At 42.4% G+C, this 16,501-nt stretch overlaps 1 protein-coding gene across 6 annotated transcripts in view; it reads left to right on the forward strand.

The window, feature by feature from the left end:
• XPO6 (exportin 6) overlaps positions 1 to 16,501 on the forward strand; it is a 102,168-nt gene that overhangs the window by 44,804 nt on the left and 40,863 nt on the right. For all 6 annotated transcript variants that reach the window (XM_025415675.3, XM_025415674.3, XM_049110919.1 and 3 more), the window contains 2 exons: positions 7,555 to 8,008; positions 11,302 to 11,428. In XM_025415675.3, the coding sequence (XP_025271460.1) occupies positions 7,555 to 8,008; positions 11,302 to 11,428 (581 nt within the window). The remainder of the gene's footprint in view (positions 1 to 7,554; positions 8,009 to 11,301; positions 11,429 to 16,501) is intronic.

Raw genomic sequence — 16,501 nt, forward strand, 5'->3', positions numbered from 1 at the left:
ATGCCTTTTTTCCCTTTATGAGAGTTGCAGGCGAAGCTGTCAGATCTTGTTCCATTATTTGGACAGTGCTGATGATTTAATATTTATTTTGATGGTTTTGCTCAACTGCCTCTGTGCACTGAAGATACCAAGTGAAGCAGTAGTAAAACTTCTAGAAGACTGTTTAGCTTTGGTGACCATAAGCTCACTGTTCTAGAGGAAAGTCATTCTGAGAAAACTTAGGGCCCAGTGAGTAAACCAGATACCCCTCCCCTCCCCCGCCCCATCCCATCCCATCCCAACCTCTAGTCCGTGTCCGCCTCTCTCTGCCTGGCTGGATTTGCATGCAGCTCTCTGGCAGCCCCATGGCTTTTGGCATTTTTTTTCCCCTCATATGCTTTCTGGTAACATCGTTTTCAAAGAACAAACAAGGGCAGCCCGGGTGGCGCAGAGGTTTAGTGCCGCCTGCAGCTAAGGGTGTGATCCTGGAGACCCGGGATCGAGTTCCACATCAGGCTCCTTGCATGGAGCCTGCTTCTCCCTCTGCCTGTGTCTCTGCCTCTCTCTCTCTCTCTGTGTCTCTCATAAATAAATAAAAAATCTTAAAAAAAAACAAAAAAAACAAAGAACAAACAAAGCCCAGGTACTGTCCCTGCATCCAGACTCTTAACAGTCTGGATGTAGAAGAAGCTCTGAAGGGCGCTTGTGGTCTGCTTCTCAGAATAGTTCCTCATATTGTTGCCTTATCTTTTAAATACGCCTCACTAGACCAAAATCCTGTGAGGTAGATGACGGTTGTATCAAACAAATGGGCTCATGGGGGGATCCCTTTGCCAGTAAGTGATGGAGCAGGGAAAGAAACCCGTCCGAGCTTAGGTGCCTGGTCTTCATCCTAAATTTGCTTTCTCGTCCTGCTTCCTCCTCCCCCTGATTTAGAGCCCTAGCTCTGCCACGTACTTAGTGTGCCATCCCTGACCGCTGGCCCTGTGGGTTGTGAAAGGCAAAGAATGGAGGACCGAGTATGGGGAAGGCGTGGCTGAGCCCTCCGTATGCTGGGGTTGGGGCTGGGGCTTCCTGCTGCATTGGAGCAGCCTCAGCCCTCTTCCTTCCTCAGCCTTCTCTTGTTCTCACCTCTTTGCTTGGACAAATGAGGGGGGCAGGGAGGAAGCAGTGAAAAGAATGAAATGAGGTAAATACTGCAATTCTGAGTTCTCTCTCGTCATTCTGCAGTAAAACTTGAGACCATGGCATTCCCGTCTACAAGATGCATACTGTTGGATATGGATCTGTACATAAACGGACAATCGCAAGTTTCTAGAGTACAAGTACATTAGGGAGCTCAATTGATGGAGACCAGTTTATGCCTTCCTGTTTTCTCCTAGACTTTGCAAATTGCAGGTCTTTGTACACTTCCAAATCTTTTCGAGTATCCCCTTATCAGCTACTTGTAGGCAGATGGGACTGGGGAGGGCCACTCAATCCTGTGAGCTCATTTTCCCATTAAGGCTCCTTGAATGGAATTACTCCACATTTTGCTGAGGCCGCAGTGAAATCCCTGGTTCTCAATTGGGGTGATTTTGCCCTGCACGGGTTCTTTGGCAACATGGAGAGATATTTTGGCTAACATAACGAGTGGAGAAGGTACTACTGGCATCTGATGAGTAGAAGCCACGGATACTGCTAAATGTTCCATGATGCGCAGAACAATAAAGAATGATCCAGCCCCAAATATCAGTAGTGCTGTGGTTGAGATACTCTTGAGTTAGTAGATGTAGAACTGAATAGGAAACATGAAATTTTAATAATTAAGAAAGTAAAAAAGCCAAAGGGATCTTCGCATGAATGCTTAACACATCTGGATTGCTTCCAGGTGAGTAAATACACCAGAGTTGTCCACTACCTCTTGGCAGGGGTACGTACTGCTGCCAGAGCCTGGCCCAAGTCAGAGAACCTGAAGTCTCTCACAGGCTTTGTAAATTTGAGTTGTACCCTCTTGCACAGGTAGCTTATTTAAAGCTCTCTTAGGTTTGCATTGGAAATATTGGCAACGTGAAGCAGAGTCCCTCTGTTCTGTGGAAATTCCTTCCGCTTTGATTAAAATACAATTTTTGAAAAACTTTGTAACCTACTAAAATACTTTGGAACATTTAAAGTTGAATAAAATCATTTTCATTGAGAGCAACCTTAAAAGATTCTTGTTTTGAGGGGAAAAAAAGATAATAGGGATCATCTTATGCACTTAAATAATCTTTACCTTTGCATAATCCTGTTCAGCATTTGTCCTTTTGCCTATATCGTCCTACAGTTGCCGTCACGGTGTACATGCTGGTTTATTTAGGACTTCAGATCAAGCATATTTTTCTGCATTTGAATATTAGCTTCCTTACTGATCTCTTTTTCCTGGCTGCATGATCTTTCCAGTTGACCTGCTTTCTGGGAAGGAGCATAAACTTAGGGGCCAGGCTTGGATTTCCGTTTTAGCTCTACTTATTTATTAGCAGGGGAACGTGGGGGAAAGATTTCATCTCTCTGTGTCTTAGTTATTCTAATAGTTTGTAAATGCAGGTAATACCTGTCTTAGAGCTGTGAGCGTGAAAGGAGAATGTGTATGTAAAGTGCTTAGTGCAGCACCACGCATATAATAATAGCACATCAAATGGGAGCTGTTCATAATGTAATTATTGTTGCTTTGCTTTTCTTCGTCCCTTTAGCAATCCTATTCTGGAAAAGTTCTTCTGAACTAAAGAGTAGGGGCAACTTTTTTGTTTGTTTTCGTTTTTAAAGCCACAATTTATTTCTATTTAAAAATGTTCAAGAGACTTTAGAAAAAGGTCCAAGGGTCCAAAGATGTCCAGGTTTTTTTTTTTTTAAAGATATTTAGTTTGAGGCTTTTTTTTTTTTTAATTTTTATTTGTTTATGATAGTCACACAGAGAGAGAGAGAGAGAGAGAGAGAGGCAGAGACACAGGCAGAGGGAGAAGCAGGCTCCATGCACCGGGAGCCCGATGTGGGATTTGATCCCGGGTCTCCAGGATCGCGCCCTGGGCCAAAGGCAGGCGCCAAACCGCTGCACCACCCAGGGATCCCAGATGTCCAGGTTTAATAGAAGATCATACTGAGATGGTGTCTGATGGATGGTTGCTCCTTTGCTAAAGCCTCCATTTGATCCTGCTTAATTATCCACCCCCAAAATTCTTCTAGTTGGAGAGTGGAGAGTGGTGATTTCCTCTGACTCCAGCACCTTCCATAAATGGCCACTGGTCCTTGAACAATGAGAAAAGCGATACCAGAAACAGTTACTGTCATTGAATGAGAGAAAGTTGTACATACAGACTCAACTGAACAGCCACGGCAACAATTCAGAAAATAGCCTTATTAATCCAGTAACGAACTGGATAAATATTTGTAGATTGTACTTGAACATCCTTCTTGCATAACTCTTTGAAACTAGGTCTTCTGATTATCAGCATGGGTTGCTGAGATCATGATGAGTTTCAACTAGTATTAAATGCAGCTATTTCCAGGTGCCTGGGTGGGTCAGTCATTTAAGCGTCTGATTTGGCTCAGGTCATGATCTCCTCGGTGGTGGGATTGAGTCCCATTTTGGGTTTTGTGCTCAGTGGGAAGTCTGCTTGGAGATTCTCTCCCTCTGCCCCTTCAGTGCTCTTTCTCTTCCTTTATCTCAAATAAATGAAATCTTAAAAAAAAAAAAATGCAGCTCTTTCAGAATAGAAACCAGTGAACACCATACAAGATACGATGCCTAGGGACAACTTTTTAATCTACTTTTAACAGTAGAAATTAAGCCCCTTATTAATAAATTACAAGATCCTCGTTTTAATGGCTGAGGAGATGAGGCTGAGAAAGGTTAACTAATCTGTTCATATTCATCCTGCATTAGTGTAAGGCGGGAGTTCTCAATAGATCTGGGAGCCCTTTCAGGGGTCCCAAAGGTCAAATACACGTTCATAAAAGTACTAAGATGTTATTTGTCATTTTTACTCCTTCTCTCATGAGTATACTAAATAAAACTCATTCAGATCCCACATTGCAATTAACCTTTAAGAAATTACTACTAGTAAAATTTTTATATATTAAAGAACAGCTCTAATCACCTAGAAAGGCCACAGAAACACTTTAGTCTTTATCAGTTGCATATTTGTGTGAAGCTGTTTCCTTCATATACTTCAGCGAAAACAGCATATTGCAACAGATTGAAGCAGATGAGAGAGTCTATCTTCTTTTGAGCCAGACAGACATTATAGAGATTTCCAAAAATGTATAGTGCTACTCTTCTCACTTATTTTTTTGGCAGCAAAATAGTTTCTTCATTTAAAAATATTTTATGCTTACATGTCAGGCATTTATTATTAAATGAGTATTTAAAATATTTGAAACTTCAGTTTTAATTTCTATGTGATGAATATTAATAGACATAACCTGCATAAGTGAAAGTTCTTTGGCTGGGCACCTGGGTAGCTCAGTCAGTTAAGCGGCTACCTTTGATTTGGGTCATGATCCCAGGGTCCTGGGACAGAGCCTCCAGGCTGGGCTCTGTGCTCAGTGGGGAGCCTGCTTCTCCCTCTGCCCTTCCCTGCTACTTGTGCTCCCTTTCTCTCTCTCTCAAATAAATAAAATCTTTTAAAAAAGTTCTTTGGCATTCTCAGTAATTTTTAAGAGTACAAAGGGTTCTGGGACCAAAATGTTTGAGAACTGTTGCTATAAAGCACAAAATACAGTATAAAAATTTAGCCAATATTCCACCATTCAGAAATTACAGCATTCTAGACTCCTCGTTATATGTAGTTGCAGTGAGGTTAAGCTAAATAAAAAGACAAAAAGTGTCATCCTACATTTTAATGTTTTTTTTAATTTATCTTGACCCTATCTAGAGCAAGAGTCTAATACTCTTCTGACTGAGCCAGCCAGGTGCCCTCAGTTTTCTTTTTAATAAAAACAAATTATAGTTTTACTTGAATTTAATGGGAGGTTTTAAAAACAGTAGGAATTGCTGACCTTGAGATACTTTTTCCACAGGGAATATTAGTTTGTAAAAGATAACCTCTAGGATTAAGAAAAAAAGAGGAAAACCAATTTCTTACTACGTGTTTTAATTCTAGCCCATATTATTTTGAGACTTCTTGCTTGTGAAAGAAAAAAGTTAGCTAGCACACCCTCTGTGATTCCTACATATATTTAGTCTTGATTCTACATTTAATTCAGTGCTTGCTCTAGTCCCCTTGCACAGCTGCTCCATTCCTTAATTCTGCATTTTTATTTATTGCTTTATTTATTGCTTTATTTGGTTTCTCTATGCAGTTTCCTCAAGAAGAGTTTGTGGAATGGGACATCTGGGTGGCAGTCAGTTGGGTGTCTGCCTTTGGCTCAGGTCATGATCTCAGGGTCCCAGGAATGGGCCCCTTGTTGGGCTCCCTGCTCCCGCTCCCAAGCAGGGAGTTTGCTTGTCCTTCTCCCTCTGCTCCTCTCCCATTCATGTGCATGCTCGCTGTCTCTCAAATGGATAAAATCTGAAAAGAGTTTGTAGGCAGTATATTATTTGAGTTTCTGTGTTTGGGAAAATGTTCCCTTCCCTTGTTACTCCAAGGAGAGCTTTGGATTAAATCATTCCCTGCCCCACCACTTGTGGACACAGTACCACTATTGTCTGGCTTCTTGTATTACTGTGGGGAAGTCTGAATTGGGTGTTTTCTCCTTTGTGTATGTGCTTGTTATACCTACATCTCTTCCTTATTCCTAAAAAGTCTTAGTATCGATTAGTCTTTATCACTTCTTCTTGGGGACAGAATAAACCCCTTTCTTTTGTATATACGCCTTTTATTTCAGGAATGTTTTCTTGTTATAGTTTTGAATATTTGTCTTATATCCTCTCTAAAATCCTTTTATAGCTTTTTGCAATCCCATTTCATTTGCATGATTTCTTTGAGTCTGATGCTTCTCAGAAATTAAGCATGTTGGAGGTTCCTTAGAAAGTTAAAAATAGAACTACCCCATGATCCAGCAATCACATAACTGAATATTTACCCAAAGAATAAAAAAACATGAATTCAAAGGGATAACGAAAGGGATAACGCAGTCCTATGTTTATAGCAACATTATTTACAATAGCCAAGATATGGGAGTCTATCAAGTTGATGAATGAATAAAAATGTGGTGTGTGTGTGTGTGTGTGTGTGTGTGTGTGTGTGTGTGTATGTATGTATATTGCCTACAATGGAGTACTATTCAGCCATCAAAAAGAATGAAATCTTGCCATTTGCAAAGACATGGATAGAGCTAGAGGGTATTATTCTAAGTGAAATAAGTCTGTCAGAAATGGATAAATACCATGTGATTTCACTCCTATGTGGCATTTCAGAAGCAGAACAAATGAGGAAAGGAAAAAGAGATAAACCATGGCTGGGGAATGGGAGAAATAGGGGTTGGGGAGTAAGGAGGGCACTTGTGATGAGCACAGGGTGATTTAAATAAAAACTTAAAAACCACTGAAAAACAATTAAGAATCACCTCTTGGAAAATGTGTAAAAACAGGTTTCTGGGTGACACCCCTCCAGGATCTACCACAGTACATGTGGGGTGGGGCCCGATAATTTGTATTTCTGACAAGCTCCCAGATTGTGCTGATGGTGCAGATTCACAGACCTAACCTAGCTCTGTAGTTCTCAGAGTTTTAGTCTCTGGACCCCTTTCTTCTTCTTCTTCTTTTTAAATTGAAATATAATTAACATGTAACACTGTTAGTTTCAGGTATACCACATAATGATTTGATAGATGTTAAATATTGCAAACTAGGGCAGCCTGGGTGGCTCAGCGGTTTAGTGTCGCCTTCAGGTCAGGGCCTGGAGATCTGGGATCGAGTCCCACGTCAGGCTCCCTGCATGGAGCCTGCTTCTCCCTCTGCCTCTCTCTCTTTCTCTCTTGCTCTCTGTGTGTCTCTTATGAATAAATAAATAAAATCTTAAATAAGTAAGTAAATAAATAAAGCAAACTGATCGTAACAGAAAGTTGCGATCGCAACATCCATTACTACACAGTTAACATTTTTTTTCTTACTGCTGAGAACTTTCAAAATTAACTCCCCCAGCAACTTTCAAATATACAGTACAGTATTGTTGACTAACTGTAAGTCCCCACACTGTACATGACATCCCCAGGACTTCTTATAACTGGAAGTTTGTACTTTTGATCCCCTTCACCCATTTTTGCCCACCCTATTACCCAGGACCCCTTTACTCTTAAAGATTATCGAGGTCCTCAAAGAGCTTTGTGAGTTACATCTATTGATATTAACACTGAGAGCATTTATTTACGTTGATTCATTTAAAAACTGTCGTGAACTCTGCATCTAAACAAATGATATGTTCTCATGAAAAATACATTACCCAAAGCAAACAAATTTACTGAGCACCGAGAGGTGTGAGTGACATTATTTTACATTTCTACAGATCCCTTTAGTAGGGAGCTTAATGAAAGATGGCTTTGGCTTTCTCTCTGTTGTAGGTAAACTTATTTGTAAGAGACTTGATAGCGTGTGTTAAAGGCTTTTTGTATTTCCAGGTGACTTACTGAGTAACCTGTTGCAGAGTCCTAGTTCAGCCAAACTGTTGAATCAGCCAATCCCCATCCTTGATGCGGAGAGTGAGTATATCTGTTCCCTGGCCTTGGAGTGCCTGGCCCATCTCTTCAGTTGGATTCCTCTGTCTGCCAGCATCACCCCATCCCTCCTAACCACCATCTTCCACTTTGCGCGCTTTGGCTGTGACATCCGGGCCAGAAAGATGGCATCAGTTAACGGCAGCAGCCAGAACTGTGTGTTGGGTCAGGAGCGCGGCCGGCTTGGGGTCCTGGCCATGTCCTGCATCAATGAACTCATGTCCAAGAACTGTGTGCCTATGGAATTCGAGGAGTATTTACTACGTATGTTCCAGCAGACTTTCTACCTCCTGCAGAAAATCACCAAGGATAACAATGCCCACACGGTGAAGAGCAGGCTGGAAGAACTCGATGAGAGGTAATGAAAACAGATGTGGAATCGGCTGTGTTCTGAAAAGGGGCCGTGACTGTTTATCACGCGGTGTCGCATAGTGTCTGTAATCCTCTTTGGTTTCAGAGTTTGGGGCTCCTGACAAGGAACGGACAGGTAGGTGTGGACCAGTAAGTCTGAGCGTAGCTGGAAGGGCTAGGGTGGCTAGAGGGATGAGTCAAGCTGGGAACATGCCTGTGAATTGTGTAGGTGTGTTGTCTTTCCCCCTCTCTGCCTCCTGTCCTCCCTTCCGCCCTCTCCCCCACCCCATCCTCACGATTCGCCTGCAGGTCTGAGGTGGCGCAGGAGCCGAGTCTGCTGCTCGTGCGTAGCCAGGAACGTGAGAGGAGGCCTTGGAGGTACAGGAGCTCTCATCCCCCTTTTCACTTGATATTGCCTGTCAGTTTTTACTACTTGACTTTTCCCAAGTGAACATCGTGCAGTGTATAGGAATGTTATTACCATGAGCTTTGCACGGATGGCACACTTCCATCAAAAGAAAAGAGATGTGGAAGAGGGCACGTATGAATGTGGCACACACTTGGGTTTCTTTGTTACCTCCTCTTGCTTGGAGCCAAAAATGACCTCGCTTTTCTTTCTGAAGTACTCAAAAAGATGACTCCATCACAGTACGCTGAGGCGTGGTCTTCTGGTCTTCCTCTGGATGATGCCATTATCTGTCCCACAGCTTTCATTGATGCGATGCCACTGCTGTGTAACAGCAAGAGGGAAAATTAAAGCATCATGTTGACTATTCAGAAACTTCCAGGTGGATAAATTGTATTGAGTTAGAAGATATTTATTGATTGCCAGGCAGCAAATGTTGTTAATATTTTAATCCATCTTTCATGGCTTGTTTTTTGTTATTAAGCTACACCGATTTAAGCCATTTTCCTTTTCCTTAGAGTAAGTAGCAGATATAAAGTCAAGTGCTTAAAGACTGTTTTAGTGCTTTTTTAAATATAGCAGTTTTATTAAGGGTTTTCTGAAGTTGAAAATGTGGATACAAAGATTCTTTTGGTTTGGTTCATTGTAAACAAGCTTTGTGTGAAATTTTCTTTGTATAATCACAAAAGAGCTCATAATCTCGTATGGTGGTATGTTGGTTTTATTTTCCATTATTTTGTAATCGCTTTCTGTATGAATTCAAAGGCATCGGTATGCAAACACACAGTTTTATATCCTTTCTAGCTTTGGGTTAAGAAAGGCCATATTTTCATATGTTAAAAAGAAAAGTTCAGCTGCTCGTACGGAGCGTCAGGTACCTGGGCTTTGAGTTTGACATGTAGCACAATGTTTGTGATGGCTTATGTTCGGGTGGTAAAGAAATATTGTCACCGGTTATCAATATACTGTTTTTGTTACGTGTAACCCTTGTGCTTTTGGTTTTATATTTCAATCCTATGCTTCCTCTTGCCCTGAGAAAGCTGAGAGGTACCCAGAAGCAGAAAGGTGACCTAAATAGTACTGTGTGCTTGCTTCCTGGCTCTTGAGCCCCTGACCACTAATTCTAAACAGCTAAGTCCATTCTCAGTTGTTTAGGAGCTTTTGACCCAGGGCCTCTGCTCCTGTCCTTCTCCCTCTAGTGCCTGTTTCACACCTTCCACTGCTCATTAGCACCTGTACCAGAAGGTGGGCAAGGGAAAGAAAATGAGGTGAAATAAAATCTAGACTTTCAGCTACCAAACAGCCATTGTTTGCTTAAAAAATTGGGTTGGAGATGAAAATAAAATCGAGGCAGTATGGCATTTACCCAAGACTTCTCTTTGTTTATGGGTGGCAGAGATTTGAGGGTGTCTTCCTAAAGAGCAGTAAAGTGGGCGATGGCTCAGAATAGCCATGGCTGAAGATCATGTGATACGTGGAGCAAGGAATGAGGAGCTCCTGCTCTTGAGTATTCATGATCTGAGGCATCAGAGAGAAGTCTCACACTTGACTCTAAAAACAGGCGATTTGAATGCCTTACTATGTTTCAAGTACTTGGTCCCATGATCCACAGAGACGGCCATTCTCCTTATCAAGCAAATTAATGTTTTTGTTTCTGTTTTTTTTTTTTTTTAACTGCACATGCTTACACATATGTGTTAGCTAGCTGTGCAGAGGCCAGATAGCTGGGTTGGCTGCCTCCAGGGTGCTAGGTCTCAGGAACAATACAGGACATTTTGTTTATGGGCCAATTTGCTCTTCTGAGTAGTAGTCTTTTTCTCCCCTTTTATTATTGCATAATCCTTGCTTTTAAAAAAGCTTTTTGCAGTGGTGAGTTTCAGAGTTGCCTGTAACCATGATTTAATTTTTGACTAAGGCCTGTAGTGAGTCTTTATATTGTTTATTGGTCTCCGAAATGTGATTTATGGAGGTATGTCCATCTCATTTTCTAATCACCTTTTGGTATCAAGGGGCTTATAATGCAGTTTCTGAAATGTGAGTGATGATGTGCTGTGTGTTTAGTAACAGCAGTCTCTTATCCTTGCAGCTGGGACTCACTCTCCTCTGGGAAATGATACTGGGAATACACATGAATTGGGGAGTCACTGTGCTGTGAAAGGAAAGAGCACTGGCGTGGGAGTGGATGGGGGGTCCCATTCTGCTGTGAGCTGGCCCAGCAACCTCAGGCGGGTCACTTTATCTCATTGGGCCTCATCTGTCCAATGAAGCACCAGACTAAATTGTCCCCGAGGCCTGTCCAGCCTGGGCAGCCCTCCTCCCTTATTTTTGCAATCACTTTCAGAGTGGACCAGGATGTACTTATGTTTAATTAGCACCAGGAGCTAGAGGGCGGGGTAAGGAGGTGGGAAGAAAGAGCATTAGGTTGCAAGCCTGCATATGCCTTACCTGGATGCCATGTCTTTGGTCTAGCCTTGTTTTGTTTTTGTTCTTAGCACATTCATTTTAATATTTTGGCCTCATAGCAAAGCCTCCCAGACTTGCCACATTGAAATGATGCACATGCTCTGCCCATCAACTTTTTAGTACCATTTCCTTTCACTTGAATGGGGTCATAATATGAAGGAGTTAGAAACTCTGAGAGCACTAGTTTATAAGATGCCTTACGAGATAGTGTCTGAGGATTAAAGTTGCTTTTCTGCTATGTTTCAGGTGGTAATGGAATGAAGGGTTGCCTGACCTGTAGGTAATTGTTGCAGGCCTTTATATTTTTAACTGAAACTATATTTTAAATCTATGTAGTTCTGTACTGAAAGAAATTTGGTTTGAATTTGAGTTCTTTTCTAAGGAGATGGCTGGGTTTCAGATTGTCACCCCTTGTCTTCTTGTCTTACTAGCTACATCGAGAAGTTTACTGACTTCCTCCGGCTCTTTGTGAGTGTTCACCTGAGAAGAATCGAGTCCTACTCCCAGTTTCCCGTGGTGGAGTTCTTGACGCTTTTGTTCAAGTACACATTTCATCAGGTAAAACACCAGAACTGCCCATCCTTTCCTCCCGCAAGAAGTCTACTCTCTCGTTTTCAGGGGAAAGAGCTTCTTTACCTCCCAAACATTTAGATAGTGCTTACTTACTTTGTGAAGATGAACACGTGTCTCCTTTACAACAGCTGTTGGAGGTGGGTATTATTAACTATCTCCATTTTCCAGATAAACCGAGGCACAGGGAGTACCTTGCTCAGGGTCATATAGTCAGTAAGTGATGGGGCCAGGACTTGAACTCAGAGTTTGTGTACTTAACCACTGTTTTGCTGGAGAAGCAAGAGATGGAAATAATCTTTCGTTCTATTCTGTAACTGTTGTTAAAACTTCCGATAAGGATGTTAAGTAGTGAAGCTCTCGAGAGTTAAGTTTTGGTGGATCCGATTTTTTTTTTTTTTTTTTTTTTTTTTTTTTTTTTTATGATAGGCACACAGTGAGAGAGAGAGAGAGAGGCAGAGACACAGGCAGAGGGAGAAGCAGGCTCCATGCACCGGGAGCCTGACGTGGGATTCGATCCTGGGTCTCCAGGATCGCGCCCTGGGCCAAAGGCAGGCGCCAAACCGCTGCGCCACCCAGGGATCCCGGTGGATCCGATTTTTACCTGCACTGGACAGATACTTTTTGAGCTCATCTTGTATATCAGGGGCTAGGCATATAACCCTCACAAGCAAAGTCCATGCCTTAATTGAGTTTGACCCAATGTCTTTTATACACACACACACACACACACACACACACACACACACATTTTTTAAAAGCTTTATTGAAGTGAAATTGAAATTTACATCTTATGAACTTCACCCATTGTAATTGTATAATTCAGTGATACTCAGTTTATAGACTTGTGCAACCATTATCACAATTTGGTTTTAGACATTTCTTTTTTAAAATTTATTTTTTATTTTTTATTTATTTATGATAGTCACAGAGAGAGAAAGAGAGAGAGAGAGAGGCAGAGACACAGGCAGAGGGAGAAGCAGGCTCCATGCAGGGAGCCCGACGTGGGATTCGATCCCGGGTCTCCAGGATCGCGCCCTGGGCCAAAGGCAGGCACCAAACCGCTGCGCCACCCAGGGATCCCCGGTTTTAGACATTTCTATCATGCCCTATCCCTTATGCATTTGTGTGTGTATGTGTGAGATTTATTTTTAATTCCACTATAATTAATGCACAGTGTTACATTAGTTTCAAGTGTACAATATAGTGATTCAGTAATTCTGTACATTATTCAGAGCTCCTCCTTTTGTGTCTTTAGAATAAGTTTTTTATTTTAAAGATTTAATTTTTTATTCATGAGACACAGACTGAGAGAGAGGGAGAGACACAGGCAGAGGGAGAAGCAGGCTCCTCGCAGGGAGCCTGATGCAGGACTCAGTCCCAGACCTCAGGATCATGACCTGAGCTGAAGGCAGGTACCGAACCGCTGAGCCACCCAGGTGTCCCATAGAATAAGGTTTTTACTGAAATATCACACATAAACAGAGAAGCACACAAGTTATACATGGATAGCTTGGTGAATTTTCCCAAAATGAATAAATCCATGTCACCACCGCCTTAATCAAGAAATAGGACTTAGTGCCAGCACCCCCCTGTGTCCTTTCCCAATCACTTCTTCCCCTCTCCCAGTATGTAACCCCAACCCTGCCTTTAACATCCCAGATTAGTTTTGCCTGTTTGAGAACTTTTCTAAATGGAAGTATCCAGTATTTGTTTTGTCTGCCCTTTTCATTCAGCGTCAGTTTGTGAGATTCATCTGTGTTGTGTGTGGCAGTGGTTTGCCCTCATTGCTTATAATAAGTCATTATCTGCAAATCCATTCCACTTTTGATTTGGGTAGCTTTTGGTTTTCGGTGATCAGGAATGGTGTTGCAGTAGACATTCTTGTACATGCATTTGGGTGTACCTATATAGCTCTTTCTGTTGGTGTATCCTAGGGATGATTACTGGGTCAGTTAGGGCATGTGATTTTATAAATAGACTGTTTAGGTGGTTTAAACCACTAACATTGTAGCTTAATGAAGCTGGAAGAGAAACATGGGCCTAGGCTAGCAGGGGTGTGTATGTGGTTGGGAATTTAGAGCGAGGTTTTGGTGGTGAGCTAGGTTTTCTCTCAGGGCACATAGAAGTAGTGCCCCCAATGGGTATGGGTGAACTGTTCCTGGGAGCAGCAGGGAGGGTGCAGGTGGAGGAGGACCAGGGCTGAGGAAGTGTCAAGATGTCTGATGGGGCCAGTGGGTGTGGAGCAGGAAGGGCAGCATGCTGAGCTCACCAGACCTAAGAAGGAATGGAAGAGGTGTTGAGAAGTGGGAGGGTGAGGAGATAGGAGAGAAGCATTCAAGGTGGGAGTGTTGTGAGATGGATCCAAAGAAATGGATGCAAAGGGACCAGGAGGAAAGGATTTGGTAGATACTTAAGAGTCTGTAGCAGAAATGAAAGAGATGAGGAGCAAGTGGTGCGGTCAGGAAGAAGGAGTTTATGTGGAAAAATGGAATGAAAATATTTTGCCATTTTGCTCTATGTAAAGTTTTCTATCTTTTATGTGCGGTATAGAAAAAAGCTAAATACAAGTTTTAAAGTATGTAGGTCTTATGCCTACTTCTTTGGACCTGGACCCAACAAACAGTTCAGAGTTTGAGCTCTGGTTATTTCTTTGAGGCTTGTGTCCTTGGATGAGTCTTCTTAATTTCCTTAGATTAGTTTCCTCACCTAAGAAGATTGTGGTGGGCATCTTCACAATCTGGCCCAGTGGTTATCTTCTGTGATCCCCTCTCTAGAATCGTATGTGTTCGTTTTCCATTGAACTGTAGTGTCAGTATATATTTATATGTGTTGTATTTATATAGTGGGAAAAGAAATGGGTCTGGTCATGAAGCAAACAAGCTTCTTTCTTCCTCCATTACCTGAGTTCACTGTTAGCCAAGCTCCTTTGTACTCTCTTGGTCCGCTGTATGTGAACCTTGCTTACTAGGCGCAGGCTCTTACTCTGGGTGTCGGTGTCCTTTGAGGTCCAGGCTGAAGCGGATTTGAGCATCCGGTAGAGGAGCAGGAAGCTGGAAGGTGCTCTGTGCAGTTTGCTGTAGGCTGGGCTGCCCCTTACTGGAGAGGCAGGGTTGAAAAAAGGTGGCAGTGTGCACTCCAGGATCAGGAGCGAGTTCTTTGGGGTAAGATTTAAGAATAAGAAATGAAGTGCTCTCAGCTTTAAGTTCTCATCTATTCATTAACTGTGTGATCTTATTTTATTACAGTTTAATTATCTATGAAGTGGGAAAATGTTCTTTCCTCTTGTCTAAAGGGTTATGAGTATACTCAAGTGTTTCTGCCTTTTGTTTCTGAAATTCATAGAGAGGTGCCTGGCTAGCTCTGCAGTAGAGCATCTGCTGTCTGACACTTAATCTCAGGGTCATGAGTTCGGGGAGCCCTATGCTGGGTATAGAGATGACTTAAAGAAAATTCATAAGAAATTTTAGTACTGGTCATCATATATTGAAAGAATAGTAATGAGACAAAGATGATGTTAGTATCTTTCTGTGATTCTTTCCTCTCATTTCCTTTCCTACAATTTTTTTTTTTTTTTTAACCAAAGCATCTTGCTGCAGTGTCTCTAGCCCCTTGGGCTGAGCAGATATTTGCCTCCACCGTTGCGTTCCTTGCTGAGGTGTCCCTAGAAGCATCTGATTTCTGTCTTATTTCCATCTTCCTGCTCCTTCTCTTAGCATATCGTCAGCAGGGCATTCTTGGTCTTGCGTTTTTCACCCCCCACCCCACACCTGCCTGTCCTTCTTAAAATAGTGCCTGGGGTAGTGTGGCATGGGGGCGAGGGCTCTGGACCAGGAGTCTTAAGTTCCATGTTCTAGTTCTCTTTCTGTTTCTTATCTCATCACCTTGAGCAGGTAACTTTGTTTCTGAGCTTTGTTGTCTTTATCTGTAAAATGGGAAGAAGAAAAACACCTGTCTACTTTCCAGGGCTATTATGAAGATCAAATAGACCAATGCAGATAACCACTGTAAAGTGCTTGGAGAGAGAAGGGTGGTATCACTACCCTTCTTGAAGAAACTTGTTTGGATCTTTAGTGATTAGTTAGCCCTTGAGCATGAAAAATAAGTCTGAGTATAGGTACATTTTTAAAATGGGTCTGTGAGGGTTCTGAACATTGGATGACTGCAAAAGTGCAGCTTTTGGAGGTCATCTATGTGACCTTAATGATCTGTATCCACAGCAGTTGTCAAAGGTGAGATTGTGGGCAGCACACAAGGCCTCACAGCGGGCCCTGCAGTAGGAAGAAGTTTCAGGTCCTGCAGAGGGTGGATCTGCCCACCTTATTTTCTGGTCTTGAGCCACGTGATATATCCTCAATTCAAAGGCATGGAGAGGATGTGTGTAACGGTAAAGTACATTGACATAACCATAAGCCCTGGGTTTGTGTAGTGACTTTTACCAAAAGCACTTCCATATGCATCTGATCAGTTATGTTCTATGGAGGGGGGAAGGTGGGTGTTCTCAAACCAAGGAGGGACAACTGAGTGATTGACCTACAGGAAGCTCATCAAGCTGCAGCTAGTAAAGATTCCATCTCCTGGCTGTGCAAGTTGAGTGCCTGTCTATAAGCTACCCATATTATTTCCACATGGCTTATTGTTTTTTCTCCTTATTCTGGCTCATTTCATGTCCTGGATATAGTGGGTTTTGCAAAGGATGAAGTGGAGACAGGAAATGGTCATTTTGTTTTCTTGACGGTCCTGTCAGTGGTCCTTACTGAGCTGTGCATTACAGTTCCAGGGCGACCCTGGGTGTTTTGAGGTTGGACTCTCTCCTAGTCTGCTCCTGAATAAGTTAGTTTTTCTGTCTCAGACTCAGCCTGGGTACAGAACTCCCATCTCATGCTACCACCCAATGCGTAAATCCCATATATGCCCTCGTAAGCCTCTGGATTTCCTAGTGGATCTGAAATGGAAGGAAACTGATCCCAGAAGATGATGGCATTGTTTCTTTTCCTGTCTGATCCTGCCACCAGACATGTGGTTCAGTGATGTAATCACAAAACCAAAGAGCTCTCAGAG

Source organism: Canis lupus, chromosome 6, assembly GCF_003254725.2.
Source record: "Canis lupus dingo isolate Sandy chromosome 6, ASM325472v2, whole genome shotgun sequence".
Classification (NCBI taxonomy): domain Eukaryota; kingdom Metazoa; phylum Chordata; class Mammalia; order Carnivora; family Canidae; genus Canis; species Canis lupus.